Source organism: Pseudorca crassidens, chromosome 15 (genome assembly GCF_039906515.1).
Source record: "Pseudorca crassidens isolate mPseCra1 chromosome 15, mPseCra1.hap1, whole genome shotgun sequence".
In the NCBI taxonomy this organism is placed as follows: Eukaryota; Metazoa; Chordata; class Mammalia; order Artiodactyla; family Delphinidae; genus Pseudorca; species Pseudorca crassidens.
The window spans coordinates 13,950,747-13,975,304 of NC_090310.1; the positions used below are offsets into that span (position 1 = coordinate 13,950,747).

The 24,558-nt window shown below is 37.0% G+C and overlaps 1 protein-coding gene across 2 annotated transcripts in view; it reads right to left on the reverse strand.

Moving 5' to 3' along the window:
- CALN1 (calneuron 1) overlaps window positions 1–24,558 on the reverse strand; it is a 470,898-nt gene that overhangs the window by 406,521 nt on the left and 39,819 nt on the right. The window contains exon 2 of one of the 2 annotated variants that reach the window (XM_067705966.1): window positions 5,964–6,110. The exons of the other annotated variant lie outside the window; for it this stretch is intronic. Within the exon in view, the coding sequence (XP_067562067.1) occupies window positions 5,964–5,974 (11 nt within the window). The 5' untranslated portion in view covers window positions 5,975–6,110. The remainder of the gene's footprint in view (window positions 1–5,963; window positions 6,111–24,558) is intronic. 2 annotated transcript variants of the gene reach the window in all.

Sequence of the window (24,558 nt, forward strand, 5' to 3'; positions counted from 1 at the left end):
AAAACAGAAGGAAGGAAATAATAAAAATAAGAACAGAAATCAATAAAATAGAAAATGTACCAATAATAGAGAAAATGTCAATGAAATTGGTAAATCTCTAACCTGATTTTAAAATCTGGAGAAAATACAAATTACCAAGATCAGGCCTAATGGAAGGGGCTTCACTATAGATCCTAAAGACATTAAAAATAACAAGGGACTATTATAAAAAACTTTATTCCAAAAAACTTGACAACTTAGACAAAATAGAAAAATTCCTTGAAAAATACAAATTAACAGATCCAAGAAGAGATAGAAAATATGAATAGTTTCATGTCTTTTAAAGAAATTTAATTCATAATTAATAACCTCTTCCTTCCAAACACAAAAGCAAATCCCTTCATGCCCAGATGACTTCTCTGTTGAATCCTAACACACATTTAATAAAGAACAAATACCAATCTTATAAAAATCTTTCATAAAATACAGTAACACATCTCAAGTCATTTTATGAGTTCAATATTACCCCATTACCAAAATCAGATAAAGGCTTTACAAGAAAATAAAATAAATATAAATGCAAAAGCTTTAACAGTATAGTAGCAAATGGAACCCAGCAACGTATCAAAAGGATAACACATGTTTTGGCAAAGTGGAGTTTTTCCCAGGCTGGCAAAGTTGGTTTAAATTTTAAAAAATTAATCAGTGTAATTTATCATATTCAGAGAAGAAAAAATCATGACCATCTTAATGCATGCATAAAGAGCATTTGACAAAGCTCAATACCCACGCACAATTGAAAATTCTCAGAAAAGTTGGAATAGAAGGGAATTTCCTCAACTTGATAAAAGGCATTACAAAAAATGGACAGCAACCATCATACCAAATAGTCAAAGATTGAATGCTGTCCCTGTAAAACCAGGAACAAGACTTCTATTGAAAATTTGTGGGGTCTCCAGCCAGTGAAGTAAGTCAATTAAGATAAATTAAATGCATACAAATTGGTAAGAAAAAAGTAAAACTGTTTTACTCAAAGTCAATATGATTGTATAGGTAGAGAATCTTAAGGAATCTACCAGAAAAAGCTTTTAGAACTAAATAAGTGACTTTAGCAAGGTCGCAGAATACAAGATCAATACCACAAATAAGCAACTGGAAGATGAAATTGGGGAAATAGCACCATTCACAATAGTATCAAAAACATGAAATATTAGGGATACGTTTAACAAAATAAGTCCAAGATCTGTATGCTGAAAACTACAAAACACTGCTGAGAGAAATTTTAAAAGATCAAAAATAAAAGATACAACATGTTCATGATTTAGAGTTTTGACATTTTTAAGATGTTAATTGTCCCCCAAATTGATCTTTAGGTTCAACATAATCCAAGTCAAAATGCCAGAAAGCTTTTCCTCAGAATGTGACAAGCTGGTTCTAAAATTTATATATAAATGCAAAGGACATATAATAGCCAAAACAATCTTTAAAAAGAAGAAAGTTGGAAAGGACTACCTGATTTTAAGATGTACTATAAAGCTAATTAAGAGAGTGTGGTTTTGGCAAAAGAATAGATGTATAGACCCAAGGAAATAATATTATAGACCAGGAATAGATCTACAGGTACGTGATCAATTGACTTTCGACAAAATTGCCAAGTGAATTCAATGGGGGAAAGGCTAGTCTTTTCATCAAATTCTGCTGGAATTATTCATGTAGAAATAAATGAACTTTGATACTTACCTTATCCATACACAAAAAATAACTCAAAATTAGATCACAGACCTAAATAATAAATGCTAAAGCCACAGAACCTTTAAAAAAAATCTTTGCAACTTGGAGAAGGCAGAAATTTCTTAAACAGGACACAAAAAGCACAAATTATAAAAGGAAAATATTGATAGTTTTACTTCATCAAAATTAAAATCTTTTACTCTTCAGAAGACACCTTTGAAAAAATGGAAAAAGCCACAAATAGGAAAAATTGGGAATTCCCTGGCAGTCCAGTGGTTAGGAGTCGGCATTTTCACTGCCATAGCCTGGGTTCAATCCCTGGTCGGGGAACTAAGATCCCGCAAGCCATGCAGTGCGGCCAAAAAAAAAAGGCCACAGATTATTTATCATTTCAAAAAAAAAGCCACAGATAGGGAAAAATTATGTACATATAATTTATATTTATATATATTATATAATTTATATTTATATATTATATATATAATGCTATATATCTGGCAAAGAACTTGAATTAAGACTATATCAAGAAATCTTGCAACTCAATAAAATGAAAAGAAACAACTCAGTTTTTAAATGGGCAAATGATAGAACAATACTTCACAAGATAGAGGAATGGCTAATCACACAGGAAAGCATGCTGAACATTGTTAGTCATCAGGGAACGCAAATTAAAACCACAATGGAATACTTCTACACAACCACTAGAATGTATACATTTTAAACACCTGACAGTACCAAGTGTTGCCAAAAATATGGAGCAACTAGAACTCTCATACAATGTTGTTGGGAATGTAAATAATCAAATAATTTTGAAAAACTATCAGTTCCTTATAAAGTTAAATGCACAGTTACACTGACTCAGCGATTTCAGTTGTAGGTAATTTTCTTAGAGAAATAAAGTCCACACTATGACTTTTATGTGGATGTTCATAGCAGCCTTATTCATAACAGTCCCAAACTGGAAATAATCCAAATGTTCATCAATAGATGAATGGATAAACAAATTATTGTATATGCATATGATGAGATACTGCTCAGTAATTAAAAGGAAAAAACTAGATACCCACCACATCATGGCTGAACCTTAAAAATGTTATTCTGAGTGAAAGAAGCCAGACACAAAAGAGTACATACCCCATTATTTCATTCTTATGAAATTCTAGAACAGGCAAAATAAATCTATAGTGACAGAAAGTAATTCAGTGGATGCCTGGGGTAGAGACTGGGAGGGGGATTGACTGCAAAGGGACACCAAGGAATTTTTTAGGATTGACGGAAATGCTTATGTCTTGATTGATATTTATACAAATGTTTGTACATTTGTCAAAACTCATCAAACTGTACACTTAAAATGAATGCATGTTATTGTGTATAAATTGTCCTCAATGAACTTAATTTTAAAAGAAAAAAAGGTGAAGCCTTAAAAATATTATGATTTAAAAATATTTGTGAAGTAAATACATTTTTAGACACACAGGTAGAGAATTTTTCACCAATACCCATCCTAAAAGAAATGGTAGAGTGAGTTGTCCAGGCAGAAGAAATATGATTCCAGATAGAAGAATGGAAACAGGAGAATAAAGAGCTTGGTAATGATAAATAGGTGGTAAATCTAAATAGCAATTATTATATTTTAATCTTATAATAATACATCTTAATAACAATGTTTGGTAGGTTGTTAAGTATATGAAGAAATAAAATCCATGACAACAATTGTACAAAAGGTAGCAGTGGGGAGAATGGAGTTAAAAGTGTTCTTGGGTTCTTCCATCATATTGAAGTGATAAATGTACTCATTTAGGATATATACCAGTGGGTCAAGGATATACATTGCAATCTCCAGGATAATCGCTTAAAGAATGTATAGTTAGTAAGGGGGAAATGGAATAATAAAAAGCACTTGATTAATACCACAAAAGAGAAAAGGAGAACACAGAACATATGAGATAAACAGAAAGTAAATGGATTGTTGATTGAAATCCAAATAAATCAGGAATCGCATTCAATATTATCAGACTAAACATATTCTAACCTCCAGACAAAGATTGTTAGATTAGATATAAGTAGATTAGATGTAGATTTTGCTCATAATAAACACATTAAATAGGAGGCTGTGGGATTGTCAAACATGAAAGGATGGTATATGCAACACTACCTGAAAGAAAGTTGGGACAGGCGTGCTAATATCGAACGGAGCAAATTTTAAGGCAGGAAGAGACTTAGGGCCTTTCTGTGGGTAAGAAGGAATCCAGGATGCAGGATGCATGCCATGAAGGTGGTAGGTGTGTTTAGTAGGTAGCAGTCAACATTATCTTTACATAAATCTTTTGTTGACTTTGCCACTGATGACAGATGGAGAGGAATCAATAAACTGCATTTTTCTTCTCTCTCTGGTTGAAATTTTTTTAAATGCTGGGGTCAGGAAGACAGGGATCAAAATGTCAGCTTCCGTATGCTGCACGCAGAATTAGGTAATTTACCACCTGGCCATTCACAGGAGGTGATGGGCCAATGCAAGCTCCAGGCCAGCAGTGCTCTTTTCAGACAGGAAGAGCCCATAAGGGAGAGAAAACAAGACGCTGAGCTATCAGGCTTTTTCTTCCTCCAAACTTAACAATTAGAGATGTGAGTGAGGGAGCAGAGCTACACTAATTGATATCACTCCACGTGGAAACATGGAATCCAAGAAAAGATTTCCTACCACTCACTTTTCATTCGGTATTCCTATAAACTTGTTTATTTCTCTACACTTCTACCAATATTGGGTGCTATGAATACTTCAAAATTTTACCAATTGATTGGGCTAAAAATATTATCTCGTTATGGAGAAATTTTTCAACTACAGTTGTTGCCTGGGCCTTATTTTTGTAAGGTTCAGATTCGGCTGGTTTGGCATGACACATTTAAAACATTTTAAAACATTCAGAAATCTCATTCCTGACAATCATGTTACACAGCTAAGATTGAGAAAGCGCTGACGTTTTATTGTGGGAGGGATGAATTAGTGGCAGCTAATGTTCTTCTCTACCTTGGATGTTCCGCTCTGATTAGAAACTTGCTCTATTTCCAATCGAATTCCTCCCTTTCCCAATCAGAAAGCTGGGATACATGAAAATTGGTGGTGCCTGGACACAGAAGCCCCCCCTCCCAACTCCCTAGCCTCTCAGCTGTAGCTGATCTGAGGTGAAGGGGGAGCCTGCCTCCTTCTGGGCCCACCCCCCTCTCCATATCTGTGCTCTAGCTTGGGGTGGGGAATGCTATCAGGGAGGTTGTTACGCCGACAGCACGGTGCTGGTTCTCAAGCTCAGGAAACTTGGTCAACCCCCAGCATCCTATTTCATTTTGATTCCAGTTGTGCTGTGTCTGGCAACTATTCCTCAGCATTTTAGGAAGAGGATGAGCTTGTCCCAAAGTTTCAGCTTAGTTTTCGTTTTGGTTGGTAATGCTTTTGTTGATTTTGTAAGTGTCAAGGAAGAAGCTTTAAAAATGTCTACCTTCGCTGCCATGTTTCCTGGAAGTCCCTCCTTCCTCCCCTGAATTAAAAGAAAAAGCTCAGAAGTATTTACATTGAAAAGCAATGAATGCTTGCTCCAGGCTTTCTCACCCACCCTGAGGCAACTATGTTGAAAAAGATCTGTTTCAACATGTACAGACTAAATAATAGGTTCAGACTTTTTCCTTAACTTACAGATTTTATATATTTTGATTCTTTTATATTTTGATTTATGGTTGTTTTTAGATCTTTGATTATTTACTGTATCAGTTGGATTGGGCTAGGCTATGTGTCTAATTCTATCAATTTTGCTTTATATATTTTCAGCATACATTATTAGGTGTATCCAATCCATCTCTAAGTCTCCTCAAATGGTTCAAAATTCCAAAGTAAAGGACAATATTCAGGAAAACATCTCCCTTCTACCTGCCTTCCAGATACTCTGCTCTCCTCCCATCAAGCAAGCACTATTGTTACCTTCTTGTGTGTCCTGCCAGAGACATGGTACAGATATGTGCTGCTTCTTTATACAAACGGTACCACACTGTATAGATTGCTTTGCACCCTTCTTTTTCACTTGGAAGGATACCGTTTTCCGGTAAAATTTACATCTAGTGAGGTGCTTGGACCTTAGGTGTGCCCATTTGATGACTTTTGATAAACGATACACCTATGTTACCACCTTAAAATCAAGATTCAAATATTTCCATCACCCGGAGTCATTTTCGTTTCATACCGTAAGCATTTCTTAGTTTGTTACCTTGTCTCCATAGCCAATAGAATACTCTATCCAAGTTGCCATCCTCTCTCTACCAGCTTATCCGGTGGCCAAGGGATGGGGCTCCCAGCATCACACTCCAGCAGAGTGGTTTTCTCAAAGGCTCATCTGGTCTGGGCACCACTCCATCTATAAAATACACTTCTGTGACTTTTCTTTGCTCTCTGGACAAAGACCCAAATTCCTCCACAGACAGTGACCCCACCCCACCCACCCCGCCCATGGCCTGGTTCCATGACCTCTCTGTGTTCATCTGATGTCACTTTTTACTGTGTGTTCGTTCTGCCTTTCCACACTGCCGGCCGTCATTTAGTTCTACCTGCGTGCCGGGCTCCCGCCCATCTCTCAGATGTTCCCCTGTGTTCTTTTGTCTTCAGGACCTGCTCGTGCAGCCCCATCCTCACAGAACTAATGGGACTTATCCTCCAGATCTCAGCCTAGTCATCATCTCCTCAGGGCAGCATTTGTTTCCTGTTGACTGCCCTGCCCAGCTCATAACTCTCTGTTAAATGCTCCCCGTTACAGAACTAATTGCAGCTGAAAGTTTACATTAATTTATGTGATCCTTTGATTAATGTCTGTTTCCCCCATTCGAAGGTAAGTTCCATGGGTACAGGGACTATATTTATGTTCAGCATTGCATCTCCAGGGACTAGCACAGTTGGCACTCTATAAATTCTAATTGAAAAATAAATTAACACATGCAGCATATTTTGCAGCCATTGAAAAAATGGAAACAGATCCGTAACTCCTTATTGATTCCCAAAACATTTTCTAAGAGGGAGGGAAGGAGGCGCAGTTCTTTTTGCAGAGGAATGCCAACTAATAAATATAAAAGGAATAATAGAGGGCTTCCCTGGTGCCACAGTGGTTGGGAATCCGCCGGCCAATGCAGGGGACATGGGTTCGAACCCTGGTCCGGGAAGATCCCACATGCCACAGAGCAACTAGGCTCATGCGCCACAACTACTGAGCCTGTGCTCTAGAGCCCATACACCACAACTACTGAGCCTGCGTGCCACAACTACTGAGCCCACGTGCCTAGAGCCTGTGCTCCGCAACAAGAGAAGCCACCACAATGAAAACCCTGCACACCACAATGAAGAGTAGCCCCTGCTCACTGCAACTAGACAAAGCCCACGCACAGCAACGAAGACCCAATGCTGCCAAAAATACAAACAAACAAACAAAAAGGAATAATAGAAATTTAAGTCACCACTTCACAATCACTGCAGTAATGATTGACATAGGCAAGAATTATCAATCTATCTGTTTATGTACAGCTCTCCAGCTAAGAATGGTTTCACATTTCACATTTTTAAATGGGTAGGACTTCCTTGGTGGTGCAGTGGTTAAGAATCCACCTGCCAATGCAGGGGACACGGGTTCGAGCCCTGGTCTGGGAACATCCCACATGCCACAGAGCAACTAAGCCCGAGTGCCACAACTACTAAACCTGCACTCTCGAGCCCACAAGCCACAACTACTGAGCCCATGTGCCACAACTACTGAAGCCCACGCACCTAGAGCCAGTGCTCTGCAACAAAAGAAGCCACCGCAATGAGAAGCCCACACACCACAACAAAGAGTAGTTGCCGCTCACCACAATTAGAGAAAGCCCACATGCAGCAACGAAGACTCAGTGCAGCTAAAAATAAATTTAAAAATAAATGGTTGGGGGAGAAAAGAATATGTGACAGAGATCTTATGCAGTCTGCAAAACCTAAAATATGTACGATCTAGCCCTTTACAGAAAAGTTTGCCTACCTCTGCATTAGATGAAAGCTAGAGAACAGAATATGGAGAAATCTGGCAGGCGTGGCTTTATCTAAGTTTTAAATTTAGCAGAACAAATAGTGGGGCATACTGGCATGTAGGTCTTAACATGATACACTGATAGAATAACATCACATATGTAGTATTCTTGCCAAAAATGCATAACCTGATTCCAAGCACAAGGAAACATCATACAAACTGAAACTGAAGGAGCTTCTGCTAAACAACTGATCTCAACTCTGCAAAAATGTCAATGCCACAAAATACATAAAAAGAGGCTAGGAAACTGTTCTGGATTAAAGATCTGACAACTACATGTAATGTGTAATTATGATTGCATCTTAGATTTAAAACAAACAAACAACTGTAAAGGACATGATGGCAATTATGGCAACAATCAGGGAAGTTTTATGTTGTTCTGTATTTACTATATCAATGTTAAATTTCTTGAGTATGATAATTATATTGCGGTCATGTAAAGGAATGTAGTTGTTCTTAAGAAATACATGCTGAATATTTAGGGGTGAAGTCTGTCATGATGTCTTCAATTTATTCTCATTTAATTTTCAAAAGGTTCAGGGGACAGAGAATGAGAGAGAGAGAAAGAATGAGTGGGGATGATGTGAAAGGGTAGAAGGGTTTTTTTAAAAACTATTTTTGCAATTTTTCTCTAGGTTTAACATTTGTTAAATAAAAAATTAGATAAAGAATGAAAACATCATACATGCTTATATAAGCATAAAAAATGGGTTTAATAAAAACCACACTGGCAGCAGTGGTTGTCAGTCACCTCTGGGGGGTAGAATGGGGTGGAATTTGAATGAGGGATAACTACTATCACATTCCTTATTCTATTTACTTCTGCCTTGTTGGCATTTGCTACAATGAGAATGTATTTTTTTAATATTTTGTATTTTAAAAAGCTTACTTTTTGTCATTTAAAAAAATGTCCATTGATTATTCATGTACAAATCAGGATTAAACATCAATGATTAAGCATCTCTCCAAGTACGCCCAATCCCTCTCACCCCCCTTCTGGAGCCCCTGGATTTCCCAGACCCAACAACCAGGCTCAGCAAGAAGCTTCTAGAACCTTGGCCCCTAGGGCTGGATGCTAAGTATTTGAATATCACTTCCCATAAAATCCATTAATATGTAGAATGAATATTAAATAAAGATTCCACCTATCTAGAGGTTAACTTGTAGATGTTTTTAAAAAGTTTACCATGATATCATACACTGTATGTACCACACATACATGATAACATAGTTTACCAGGTTATCATACACTGGACTCAGGAAGAGTTAACTGAAGGGGGGAAGGAGAAGGAAGAGAAATAAGGGGAAGAGTTGGGAGAAAATAACCTGATTCCTTATTTTTCAGAGGAAAGGTTCAAATAGGACCTGTTTCATTTCAAACTGTTTAACTGAAAAACATGTTTAAGCATGTAAAATAAAGTTATAAATTAGTGGAACTAAATATCCATATAACATACATTCCAAAGCACCAAAGAGAAAAATAGATTTTTTTAAATATATTTATTTGGCTGTGTTGGGTATTCGTTGCTTTGCACGGGCTTCAGTAGTTGTGGCGCACAGGCTCAGTTGCTCCACGGCATACGGGATCTTCCCAGACCAGGGATCGAACCTATATCCCCTGCACTGGCAGGTGGATTCTTAACCACTGTGCCCCAGGGAAGTCCAAAAAAAGATTTTTAATTGTATGACATATAATCAAAATGTGACGTTATTCTTCTCTTATCAGATTGACAGGAGTTAAAAATATAGAGAAAATCCACTATGAGTGAAGAAATAGGAAAATGTTCCCTTAGTCAATGTTGGTGAGATTGTAAATTGTACCTGTTTTCAAGATGGAAACTGGACAATGTGTATCCAAATTTAAATGTACATGGGCATACTCTTGGACGCAGAATTTCAGTTCTAAGCATTTATCCTGAAGTGATAATCAGTCTACTGAATAAATATGTTTCTAAGGATATGAAATACTGCATATTATTGAAAATTGAAAGCGAAGTAGAAGCCCATCCATAAACAACTCAATGATTAAAGCCTGGTACATCCATATAATGAATAATATTAACTGACATGGAAAGACGCATTTGACTTATTGTTCAGTGATTAATGCAAGTTACAAAATAGTTTGCCTAGTATGATACCATTTATTCAAAGTTATATACATTTTAATTGCATGTATAGGACCCAGCAATTTCTTTCATAAGTATATAACCAATAAAAAAGGCATACATTTGCTCGTAAAAGACATACACTCAAGTATTTATAGCAGCACTATTCATAATAGCCCCAAACTAGAAGCCATCCAGATGCCTACCAACAATAAAATGGATAAATTATGATATATTCACACAATGGAGTGAGAATGAACCTCCACTGTGAATGAACTACATACAACCCCTAAAACGTTATGGACGAACCTCACAAACACAACATTGAGTGAAAGCAGAAAGATAAAGCTGAACACGTGCTCATGATTACATTTAACTAAAATTTTGAATCTGGCAAAAGTAATCTATGCCATTAGAAGTCAAGACAGTAGTCATCCTTCGGTTGGTGGGAGTGGGTAATGACTGGGAGTGGATACGAAGATGCCTTCTGGAATGCATCAAGCTTTTGTTAACTGACTGAGTTCTGGTTACGTGGGTGTGTTCAGTGTGTGGTAATCTGTACACTTATGATTAGTGCACTTTTCTGGACACATACACACACACAAAAACACACAAAGGGTATACACTCACAGAAAGATGTCAGGAAGGATGCTGGCAGAAATGTTAATAGTGGTCTTATCTGGAGAGGGAGTTTAGCATTATTTGGCTTCCTCTGTATAATTTGTCTGTATCAATAGATTTATATACAAAAAAGTACAACTTAACAGAAGGGATGAAAATAAATTTACTGAATGAACATTCACCTCAAGAGGTCAGAAAAATAAACAATCAAAATGGGAAAAAGGTTGAATGCAGTAATCAAGAGCTAAAAAACAATCAGAAAATATGGAGGTAGCCTGGAAGTGCTTGATACATTTGATTTCAAATGACCACTAATGAACTTATGATTTTACAGAAAAAGACAAAGTGGAAAATAGCATTTTAACCATAAACCAAAGAATTAGGGGATTTCTCCTGATTTCACCGTCACAGAGAATGAGTTGAAAACTCATTTTAAAAACAGGCTTATTGAGATATAATTTACATATATTAAACTGCATATAAAGTGTACAATTTGATAAGTGTTTAATGCATGTATACGCCTGTGAAACAATCGCCACAATCAAGATGACAAATATATCCACTGCCTCCCAGTTTCCTCGTATCTCTTTGTAATCCCTTCCTTCCTCTTACTTCACCTTTTCCCCTCACCCACAGGAACCATTACAGTTTCTATTTTCTAGAATTTATAGAAACAGAATTGTACTACATGCACTTTTGTTATCTGGCTTCTTTACTGTAGTATAATTATTTTTAAAATCATCCGTAATTTTGTATGTAACAATAGTTTGCTGAGTAGCATTATACTGTATGAATAGATTGTAATTTGTTAATCCACTAACCTATTTTTTTGAATTTTTTTAACATCTTTATTACAGTATAATTGCTTTACAATGGTGTAGTTTCTGCCTTATAACAAAGTGAATCAGTTATACATATACATATGTCCCCCTATCTCTTCCCTCTTGCATCTCCCTCCCTCCCACCCTCCCTATCCCACCCCTCTAAGTGGTCAGAAAGCACCGAACTGATCTCCCTGTGCTATGCGGCTGCTTCCCACTAGCTATCTATTTTACGTTTGGTAGTGTATATATGTCCATGCCACTCTCTCACTTTGTCCCAGCTTACCCTTCCCCCTCCCCGTGCCCTCAAGTCCATTCTCTACTAGATCTGCATCTTTATTCCACTAACCTATTGATGGACATTTAAGTTGCTTCCAGTTTTGACTATTACAAATAAAGCTGCAATGAGCAGTCATGTTTAAGTCTTTGTATGAACGTATGCTTTCATTTCTGTTGGTTAAATGTCTAGAAGTGGCATGGCAGATCATAGGACAGATGTATAAAGAATGTAAAAAATAATGTATTAAGATGTATGTTTAACTGTTTAAAAAAACTGTCAAATTGTTACACAAAGTGGTTCTACCATTTTACATTCCCACCAGCAGTGTGAGCGTCCTGGCAGTTCTGCTTTCTCACCATCGCTTGGTATAGTCGGTCATTGTAATTTTAGATATTTTAATAGGTGTGTAATGGTGCCTCATCATATTTTTTTTTTTTTTTTTAGGTATGCGGGCCTCTCACTGTCGTGGCCTCTCCCGCTGCGGAGCACAGGCTCCGGACGCGCAGGCCCAGCGGCCATGGCTCACAGGCCCAGCCGCTCCGCGGCATGCGGGATCTTCCCGGACCGGGGCACGAACCCATGTCCCCTGCATCGGCAGGCGGACTCTCAACCACTGCGCCACCAGGGAAGCCCCCTCATCATATTTTTGATTTGCATTTCCCTAATGATTGATGATGTTGAATATCTTCTCAGGGGCTTATTTGCCATCTGTATATCTTCTTTGGTGAATTATCTGTTTATATCTTTTATACACTTTTATATTGGGTTGTTTTTTATTGAAATTGGAGAGCTCTTTATATGTTTTATTATATATAAATTTATTTACTTTTATTTATTTATTTTTGGCTGTGTTGGGTCTTCGTTGCTGCGCGTGGGCTTTCTCTAGTTGCGGCAAGCGGGGGCTACTCTTCATTGTGGCGTGCGGGCTTTCCATTTCGGTGGCTTCTCTTGTTGCGGAGCACGGGCTCTAGGCGCACGGGCTTCAGTAGTTGTGGCACGTGGGCTCAGTAGTTGTGGCTCGTGGGCTCTAGAGCACAGGAGAAAGCTCTTTATATGTTTTGGATACAAGTCTTTTATAAGATATGTGATTTACAAATATTTTCACTGAGTCTGTGGCTTGTCTTTTCATTCTCTTAACAGTATCTTCCAAAGAGAAAGTTCTTAACTTTGATGAAGTCTAGTTTATTGATTTGTGCTTTTATGGATCATTCTTTTGGAGTCATATTTTTTAAATATTTGCCTAATCCAAGGTCACAAAGTTTTTCTCCTATGTTTTGTTCTAGAAGTTTTATAATTTTTTTCTTTAAATTTAGGTCTATGATTCATTATGAGTTGAGTTGCATATATAGTGAGATGTAGGGATTGAAGAATATATGTATATATGTATGTATTACATATGGGTATCCAGGTATTTCAACAGGTTTTGTTGACAAAACTATGCTTTCTCCATTGAACTGCCTTTGCACTTTTCTTGAAAAATCAATTGACCAGGCTTCCACTTCTGGGTAAGATGAAGTAAACATACTGCACCTATATCTTCCACTGAAGGAAGCCTAAAGTCAGAGCAGAATTCATGAAGCACCTATTTGAGAACTCTGAAAATAACTCCTAACAGGCAGATTGAGGAAGAACATGAAAACTCAAAGGACCACCAAATGATGGTGAGTTTATCCTTTCTTTCTTCTGGCATTTACAGGCTTGAATTCAGTGCAGTCTGAAACTTGAAAGTGAGCATTAGCACAACAGAGGGGGCTCCAGGAGATGCCTCAAGTTCTGGGTGGATGAATAGGAAAGTGGTTTCCAAACACACACACACAGAATGGAATTTCCCCATCATTCTTTACTTTTTCTCTGTGCTTTTGTGCCTCAGCCCCCAAACAATCCTTGGAAGCAGAAGTACCAGTGGCAAGGAGAGCTGGTTGGAGCCTAAAACTTTGAGGAAGGAGAACCATCCTCTATGATCAGATAATATGTGGTCCCAAAAGCACAGCAAGAATCTCCATTTCTTCTTGTCTCCCTCTGTCCTCCCTTGGCTTGTCCTGGACATAAGTGCAGTTGCACAAAGGGTACAGTAGATTGGGGTAACTAAAGTTGCAGCTTTCTAGCTAGAGGACCAAATTAGAGGGTATCAGAGAAGTAAAAACTGCTGAAAAGATCATGGGCAGAAAAAATTTGCTAAAGTGGTTACTTCGAATTTTTTATGAACTTTGGGACTCAATTCCACATGAGTAGATTGATCTGACCTTAACGAGCACACAGAGACTTTGAGAACTGAATAATGGATTATATAATAGACCAGGTGCAGAACTAGTCATTGGTATCACACACCAGTGTGACAGATCTGAATAGCAATGCAAAGGCTTTGAAAACTTAACTGCAACTGGAACTACAACCAACATAAAATTGGTCAGAACTTGAGGCCTGAATCCAACCAGGCTGATTGCCTGCTAAAACACACCAAAAAATCAACATTATCCATAGTGTATAAACAAGACCCTGAACCACATAACAAAGTATTCTAAATGCCCAGTATACAATCCTAAATTCTCAAAATACAAAGAACCAAGAAAATCTAAACTTGCTTGGAATAAAATAACCAACAAATGTCAATGCCAAAAGCACACAGACATTGGAATTCTGACAGATATTTTAAAGCAGCTATCATAAAATTCTCCAAGTAAAGGTGAAAACTTTTGAAAAGAATGAAAAGAGAGAAAGCCTCAGCAAAGAAATAGAAGATATAAAGAATAACAAAACAGAAATTTCAGAACTTAAAAATACAGTAACCAAAATGAAAACACACTTGATGAGCGCCACATGAGATGATAAAGGAAGGAGCCAGAAATCTTGAAGGTAGACCCACAGAAATCATGCAATCTGAACAACACATAAAAAAAAGTTTGAGAAAAAAGTGAACAGAGCCTAATAGACCTATGAGACAATGCCAAAAGGTATAATACTATTCACATTACCAGAGTCCTAAAGGAGAAGAAAAAGAATGTGGTATAGAAAAAGTAAAGATATGATGGCTGAAAACTTCCCAAACTTGGCAAAAGATATGAACCTACAGATCCAAGAAGCTCAGAGAACTACAACAGGGTAAATCCAAAGAAATCATGCCAAACACACCATCAATTGATGAAACTAAGACAAAAAAAATTTTGAAATCAGACAAACGAAAATGGTCCACTGCTTGTAGGAGAACAATGTGAATCACATAACTGTGGATTTCTCATGAGAAGTCATGAAGGTCAGAAGGAAATGGAACAATACTTTTAAAGTGCTGAAAGAAAAGAACTGCTGACCAAGATTCCTGTATACAGTAAAAATATCCTTCAAGAATGAAGGTGACATAAAGATATTCTCAGATGCAGGAAAACGAAGAGAATTTCTTGCCAGCATACCTGCTCTAAAAGAAGTTCTTCAGACAGAAGGTAAATGATACAAAGGAAACTTGGAACATTGGGAATGAAGGGAAAGAAACATAAAGGTAAATATCAGAGTTAATGTAATAGACTATATTCTTCTTCTGTCGAAATATGCTTAATGGATGAAAGTAACAATTATAACACTATCTGAGGGGGTTTCCAATGTATGTAGAAGTAATATATAAGACAACCACTACATAAAAGAAGAGAATAAAGGGCCTACATGGTGGCAAGATTTCTACTTTCCACTTGAAGTGATAAAATAGGGAGTGATATCAGTGAAAATGACAGAGTAGGGAACTATACAATTCTGCCCTTACAAAAAAGTAACGAAAAAAACTGGCCAAAAAAAGAGAGAGAGAGAATTCACTAATTTGGAAGTCTGGAAACTAGCCAAAAGCTTGCAGAAAACAGGAACCACTTACTCAAGAAAAATGGGTGAATCTTGGTAAGAACAATGAGCTTTGTGGTGTGTTAACTTATCCTAGTCCCTGTCTCCCAGATCAGTAGTAGCCTTGAAAATGGCACTCCACATCTTCAGTTCTGGTACCAGAGATAGCAGAATGGATCTCACTCACAAATAATTTAATTATTTTGCTTGATTTTGTACCTGTCTGGTGCCTCAAAAGACTTGACTTTATCTCATCTAACTTGGAACTTGTTCAGTTCTAAAGCCACTGCCCAGGAGTCATTAGTTGAAAACATTTTCAGACAAATGTTTAGCTACTGCTGTGTTAAACCAGTGGATAAGAGTTGGGGTAAACAATAGATTAACCAAAAAGTTTGGGAGGAAAGCCTGGGAAACTGGATATTTGGGGGCAAAAGGACTTTGAAAAGGTCTAATATATTCCTGGGAATTTAGAAGGCAACATGCATTCCCAGGGTTGTGGGCATGCTCAGGAAAGACCTGAGTACTTTCCTGAAAGTACTCATCTCTGGCTGATCTTTAGGCTCTATTCAAGCAGAAAGTGAAGACTGAGGCTGAGTCATTAACTTCCTGACTGAATGTTAAAGGCATACCCCAACTGAGCCCCTCTGCAAAGACTGGGAAATTTGTTGGCTCCAAGAATTTAAGGAAATCTCTGTCCATCATTGGCTGACTACTAAGTTAACAGAAAAGGGACTTCTGTGGCCACCCATGACAAAGAATACAGACTTTACAAAAGTAGTTCAGAGAAGTCACTAACCAAACAAAAACTAACAACTAAAACAAGTAGCAACAACAAGTCCTGGGGAGAGGAAGGGGATCTAAATTCCAAAATTTTCCCATTATAATAGTCAAAATGCCTAGTATTTAAGAAAAAATATAAGACATGCAAAGAAACCAGAAAGTATGGCTCATATGGTCCTCAGAGAAAAAGACAATCAATAGAAACTACCCTTGAGGGAGCTGAGATGTTGGACTCACTAGACAGACTTTAAATTAACTATTTTTAAACTGTTTAAATAGCTAAAGGAAAATATATCTAAAGAACAGTATTCTCCAAACTGACCTACAGATTTAATGAAATCTATATCAAAATTTCCACTGACTTTTTACAAAAATGGACAAGCTTATCCTAAAATTCATATGGAATTTCAAGGGACTCTGAATATCCAGACAGTCTTGAAAAAGAGAACAAAGTTTGAGGACTCACAATTCCTGATTGCAAAACTTATTACAAAGCTATAGTTATTAACACAGTGTGGTACTGGCATAAGGATAAAAACATATATCAATGGAATAGAATTGAGAGTCCAAAAAAATAAAACCCATATGTTTATGATCAATTGATTTTTGACAAGGTGCCAAGATCATTCACTGGGGAAAAAACAGTCTTTTCAACAAGTGGTGTGGGGACAACTGGATATCCATAACGCAAAAGGACAAATGTGAACACCTACTTCACACCATATATGAAAATAAACTCAAAGTGTATCAAAGACACAAATGAAAGAGCTAAAACTATAAAATTCTTAGAAGGAAATATAGGTATAAATCTTCATGACCTTGGGTTAGGCAACAGCTTCTTAAATATGACACAGAAATCACAAGCAGTGAAAGAATAAACAGATAAATTGGACTTCATTTAAATTAGAAACTTCTGTGAATCAAAGGACACTATCGAGAAAAGACAACCCACAGAATGGGAGAAAATATTTACAAATCAAATATCTGATAATGGTATAATATCTAGAATACAAAGAACTCAACTCAATAACAAAAAGATAACACATTTTCAAATGAGCAAAGGATTTAAATAGATATTTCTTCAAAGAAGATCTACAAATGATCAGTAGATATACAAAAAGATGGTCAATGTCATTAGTCATTAGAGAAATGCAAATCAAAACCAAAATGAGATCAAAATCCACTAGGATGGCAATAATAAAAAAATTTTTTAATAATAATAGTGAAACTAATAAATGTTGGCAAGGATGTGGAGACATTGTAACTGTTGTGCATTCCTGGTGGGAATGTAAAATGATATCATGACTTTGGGAAACAGTCTGGCAATTTTTCAAAAAGTTAACATAGAGCTACCATTCAACCTAGTAATTCTGCTCCTGGGATATACAAAAAGAACTGAAAACATATGTTCACACAAAAACTTACACATGATTGTTCTTAGCAGCATTATTCATAATAGTTAGAAACTGGAAACACCCCAAAAGTCCATCAATTGATGAATAAACAAAATATAGTGTATCCATACAATGGAATATTACTCAGCCAAATAAAAGAATGAAGCACTGATACATGCTACAGCATGGCTGAATCTGTACACATTATGCTAAGTGAAAGAAATCAGATACAAAAGGCCACTTATGGTATAATTCCATTTATAAGAAATGTCCAGAATAGACAAATCCATAGAGACAAAGTGTAGATTAGTGGTTGCCATAGAATGGGGAGAAGAGGGAAACGGGAGGTATGGGATTTCTGTTTGGGTTGATGGAAATGTTCCAGAATTAGTTAGCTGTAATAGCTGTACAACACTATGAATATACTATCAACCACTGAGGTATACACTTTAAAATGTTGAATATTATGCTATTCTATGATATTTATGTCAATAAAACAATTTTTAATAAACAAATTTTTAAAATACTGATTCTAATTAGATTGTGAAAAGTTCATTATGTATATTGTGATTCCTAAAGCAAAAGTAGAAATATTATGCAAAGAGATATAGTAAAAAATAATGGATAAATTACAATGAAATACTAAATGAACAAATAACCCAAAAGAAGGAAGGGGTGGGGAACAGAAGAATGAAAACAGAGTATATAAACACTAAGAAACAATAAAATTATAGACATAAATCCAAATATATTAATAATTACATTAAATATAAAGGGTCTAGGTACAATGAAAAGACAGAGATTGCCAGAATGGATAAAGATTATGACTGAACTATATGCTATCTATAAGAAACTAATTTCATATGTATTGATATAGGTAGGTTATAAGTAAAAGAATGGAAAAAAGATATACAATGCAAATACTAATCAAGAGAAAGTTAAAGTTGCAATATTAATATCAGACAAAGTAGACATCTGAGCAAAAAAATTACCATGCACAAGTAGAAGCTTAGATTTGAGACCTTAGGTTTGAGACCTTTCTTCTTTTCTAAAATGGATATTTAGTGCTATAAATTTTTCTTTAAGTACTGGTAGAGCTACATGCCACATATATTTTCATTCAGTTCAACATACTTTCCATCTCTCTTTTGAGTTCTTTGACTCATAGGTAATGTATGTAGAAGTACATTATTTATCTCCCAAATACTTTGGGGTTTTTCTAAATATCTGCCTGCTATTGATTTGTAATTTAATTTCATGATGATATTTGAACATATCTTCTGTGACTTGAATTCTTTTAAGTTATTTATTTATTTATAGCCCACAGTACGATACATCTTGGTAAGTGTTCCATATTTACATAAAAAGAATGTGTATTCTGCTGCTGTTGGAAGTAGTCTATAAACTCTAATTACATCAAGTTGAATGGTAGTGTTATTCAACTCAAGTCTGTGACAGTGTTAAGATATCCAACCATAACTGTAGATATGTCTATTTCTCCTTAAAGTCATATCAGTTTTTACTCCAGCATTTTAAAGCTCTGCTATGTCTGAGGTCCTCCTCCCCGCACTGAGGGCTGGAAACCCTTCAGGCAGTAATTTGGGGCAATCATAGCACTCACTTTGTTTCCTGTTTCTTAGGTCTCCCTATTTTTCATTGCCCTATTATAATACCTTGAAAACCACTGTTTCATATACTTATCTAGTTTCTGTTGTTGTTGTTACTGTTTCAGATGAAGGCTATCAGATGACACTGTAATATGTAGGAAGGGAAATGTTGTCCTAAAGGCTCAGGGAAAGAGCCTGTTCTTAAAGATGCCATCTTAAGAAACAGAAGTAAATTTTAGAAACCGTGTCCTCAGAGTCATCATAAGGATAAAGAAGGCGTGAACTTTGTGAGACGGGGACACAGAGAGAGCAAAGCAAGGTGAAGGCAAAGAGGCCAACAGGAAAAGGAGGAAAAAGGAAAGAAATATCTGGCAGGATGCAGGTCCTCATCAGAGGCAATAAAGAGTAGATGTTTCATTGGAAAACAAATCAAAGCTTTGATGTGGGAGAAAAATGAGAAGAGCCCTCTCAGAATACACAAGGAAAGGACAGAGATATTAATATGTTGAAAGAAAAATGTATTATGTATGTAGGGCAAAGAAATGGAGATGCAACCTAATGGAGAATTATAGGTGGTCCCAAGAAATAAACCAAAACTATAGAAAAGCAGTTATAATTTAAAAAAAAGAAAAAATTTTGAATTGATTAAAAAATAAGGATGAAGATCAAAGTGGATCACATGTTGCTGGCAAAATTAATAAGAAGAAACTCACACATAGAGATGTGCTGTTAAAATTTTTTTAATTCAAGGTTGGGGGCGGGGGGGATCACTGTAATGTATAGGCAATACACAACACAAAACAAAAAAAAAAACCCAAACCTCTCGGAAGGACTCTAAGTTGAATCAATACTGTATGTGTTGGTGACAAGCCCTCTAGCTGATTGAAGTCCATGGGCATGGTCCAGTCATGTCCCATCCCTGGCCACATCCACAAGGATCAGCAATAGAAACTTTCCTATCAGGCACCAGAGGTTCACAGGAGAGGAGGTATCACCTTGATGATGAAAGATGATGAAAATAGAAATATGTCAACCGTCAGGTACACAGGCATGTGAGAAACACCTCTGGAGACTTTGGTGAGCTTAGGTTCCTCAAAAGTGAGGGGCAGGCAGTCAGAAAAATGACTACTTGGTGACTGTTCTCATCACTGCTTTTAAAACTCAGGTCTATTTTTGGTTAGAATGTGAGCCCTGGAGAGCAGGACCTATGTGATACTGTCTCCACTTTTGTCCCCTGTAGCTGGCACAGAAGGTCCTTGTGTAGCTGCAAATACAGGTCTTTATTCACACCTCCTGGGGATTGTTCTGGGAAGGGGTGGAGGTAGCCTTTATACTGAGGAGAAAAGTCCTATATAAACATTGAGTCCTGCCCAGTCTAGAGAAACAGCGGTGAATTCATAGCTAATTTCCAATCCATAGTGTAGCTAAGGGTGGGAATATAGAGCAGGTTGACCCTGTTGTAACATGATCATCATCACATAATCCGCATTTCTTGTGCATAATTGCATCCCTGAGAATGACTTAGAGAAAGAAGGAGGCAAAATGCTTTCTCCATTATGGGCAGGGGACATATTGCAGATTATGTTACCCTTAATAAAATAGTTTTCTTGTTTTATATGGACTTATCCTGAACTATCTCTGGGAATTACTGATTGTCCTTGTGGGGTGAGTATCTGCAAATGTGCGCATGCATGCATATTCCCTCCCAGGAGACCAGAAGATCACAAGGAGAATGAAAGCATATGTTGAGTTCAACAAATAGAGCTGGAACGATTGGAGGTCCATGTGCAAAAAAAAAAAAAGAACCTAGACACAGAAATTACACCTTTCATAAAAATTAATTCAAATGGATCACTGGCCTAAATGCAAAATGCGAAACTATAAAATTTCTAGGAGAAAATCTAGATGATCTTGTGTTTGGTAATGAGCTTTCAGGTAAAACACCAAAAGCATGATCCATGAAAGAAAAACTTGGTAAGTTGAATTTTATTAAGAGCAAAATCTTCTGCTCTGCAAAAGACACTGCTAAGAGAATGAAAAGACAAAACAACAAATTGGAAAAAAGTATCTGAAAAACATGTATCTGATAAAGGACTTATAGACAAAATATACAAAGAAATCTTGAAACTCAACAATAAAAAAAAGCAAACAACCCAATGAAATATATGGGGAAAAGATGTGAACAGACACCTCACCAAAGGAACTATACAGATGGCAAACAAGCATATGAAAAGATGCTCCAAATCATACGTCATCAGGAAATGCAAATTAAAACAACAATGAGATAACACTACACGCCTATCGGAATGGCTAAAACCAAAAGCAAAAACGACAATACCAATTGCTATCAAAAATAGGAAGCAAAAGGAATTTTCTTCCTTGCTGGTGTAATACAAATACGGTACAGCCACCTTGTAAGACAGTTGGGAAATTTCTTACGAAGCTAAGCATAGTCTTAGCATACCATACAGCAATCATGCTCCTAGGTATTTAGCCAACTAATTTGAAACCTTATGTCCACAAAAAATCTGCATGCTGTTTTATAGCATTATATTTACTTGTAAATATATTTATATGTACAAATGTAAATATATAATATATAGATTTATAGCAGCTTTATTCATAATCACCAAAGCATCAGAAGCAACCAAGATGCCCTTCAATAGGTGAATAAACGGTGGTGCATCTATAAAATGGAATATGATTCAGCAATAAAAAGAAATGAGATACCAAGCCACAAAAAGACATAGACGGATCTTAAACGGGTATTTGTAAATGAAAGGAGCCAATCTAAAAAGGCTACATACTGTATGGTTCCAATTATTTGACATTCTGGAAAGGCAAAACTGTAGAGATAGAAAAGATCAGCGGTTGCAGAAGTTCAGAAATCAAGGAGGAAGACTGACTAGGTGAAGCTCAGGGTATTTTTAGGGCAGCAAAGCTATTCCGTATGATACTGTCATTGTGGATACATGACAATAGGCACTTGTCAAAATCACTTCAGCACACAGTGAACCTTAATGTATGCAACGTTAAGAAATCAGGAGGTCAGCAGATATCCAGGATGGAACGCAGAATGTGACAAATCAATTTGTATTACACATGTATGAAGCAACCTCACTGAAGGGAGGAGTGCTGACATAAGTAACTTTGGAAATGAGCGGAATTTGGAAAACTAAAGGCAAAGGTGCTATAAAGCATTTTAGTTGATAAAGTTGTTTCCCACAGGTGTACGTGTGAACAGTTCTGATACTGCTATACATGTTAGCGCAGTTAAACAATTAAGTAAATGGATGGTGGATGATAGGAGCTAGATTTCTCTCTGTTGGAGTGGGAGTTTACAGGTAAGAAAGGGAAGGCTGGTAGAAGGATCCATGTGGTAATGGAGTAGCGCTGGAGACATCAGTATAGAGCTATATTTAGCTTGATATAGCTACAGATGTTACATATAGAAATATGTATAGATATGTGTATATACACAGGTTAATACCTACATATATTTTTTCTTGCTCTGTTAGCTGAGAGGGCCTAGAAGCAACAATGCTTCAGTAGCAACAAGCATGCCTAGGGCTCAGACCTTGGTTTCTAACACCATTCTCTAATAAAAGAAACCAGGCCAGGAAACTGGGTCAGGAAATACACAAGATGAGCCTGGAGCATCCTGTAGCGTAAGGAAGTGAGAAAGTGTTCAAAACACAGGAGCCAAGAGCTCCCAGTGGCTAAGGCTACAACCATTTGAGCAACAAAAGAAAGCTGTATTGCATCTTTACCTAAAATATGAAATAAATACCCATAAGTCCATACTAAATAAATGCATGATTGCAGAAATAAATAAATGGGGAAAAAGAGACAAAATCTCCTGTACAGAATAATTCCAAATAATTAATGTAGATACTCTGCCTTCATGGAGATGCAGCATAACTCCTCATTTCTTGGGTAGCCTGTGTAGAGCAGCTTCCTTCCAAAGAGTACAGTATGCAAAAGGGAAAAATTAGTAACTTCGGAGTGAAGAATCCTGACAAACACACCTCAGCCAGGTGATCAGGGTCAACGTCAACGTCGATTAGACATGTTGATATTACGCACCCTTGGTATGATGTGATGAAAAGGGCACTTGACTTTTGTCGTCTTCCTCCCCCATCCCATAACCCCAGCCTAATCATGAGAAAAGCAGCAGACAAATCCCAATTGAGGGACATTCTTTTTTTTTTTTGAGATTAATTTGTGTTTTTATTATTTTTATTTTTTTGCGGTACGTGGGCATCTCACCGCTGTGGCCTCTCCCGTTGCGGAGCACAGGCTCCGGACGCGCAGGCTCAGCGGCCATGGCTCACGGGCCCAGCCGCTCCGCGGCATGTGGGATCTTCCCGGACCGGGGCACGAACCCGCGTCCCCTGCATCGGCAGGCGGACTCTCAACCACTGCGCCACCAGGGAAGCCCTAATTTGTGTTTTTAGTTGCCAGTATAATTTACCTACAGTGGCCTGCAAACTTTTTCGATCTAAAAAGTACATTTTACATCACAATCCAACAAACACACACACATATGTAATATGTATACATATATAAAAATGAAACAAAAGTTTTGCCAAAAACGTCTACCCTGAGTGTTCTTTTTTTTTTTTTTAAGACTTTTTTTTTAAACCAAGGATGAACTGCACTGACACATCGTAAGTACCAAAGTCCCCAGTTCATCTTAGGGTTCACTTTAATGAAGTGAACAGTATTGCACGTTCTATGGATCTGGACAAAAGTATAATGACATATATCCATCATTATAACGTCATACAAAGTATTTTCGTTGCTCATAAAAACTTCTGTACTCTTGGGTATTCATCTCCCTTCTCCCCACAAACTCCTGGCAACCATTGATCTTTTTATTGTCCCAACTGAAGAACATTCTACAAAATACCTGACCAATACCCCTCAAAACTATCAAAGTCGTCAAAAACAAGAAAAGTCTGAGAAACTGTCACAGGCAAGAGGAGCCCAAAGACATGACAACTAAATGTAATGTCATATCCTGGATGAGATCCCGGAACAGAAAAAGGACATGAGATAAAACCTAACGAAATGTGAACAAAGTGTGGACCTTAGTTAATAATACTGTAACAATATTGATTCATTAATTGCAACACACATACCGTATTTGTGTGAAATGCGAATGGGAGGAAACTGAGTGTTAGGTATATGGGAACTCAATTATCATCTCAATTTTTCTGTAAATCTAAAAGTGTTACCCCAAAATAAAATTTATTTTTCAAAAAATGTTTAGTCTCTCATATTGTCTCCCATAGGTGATGTGTCTTGTCACACAGTCAGAGGTATCCTGCCG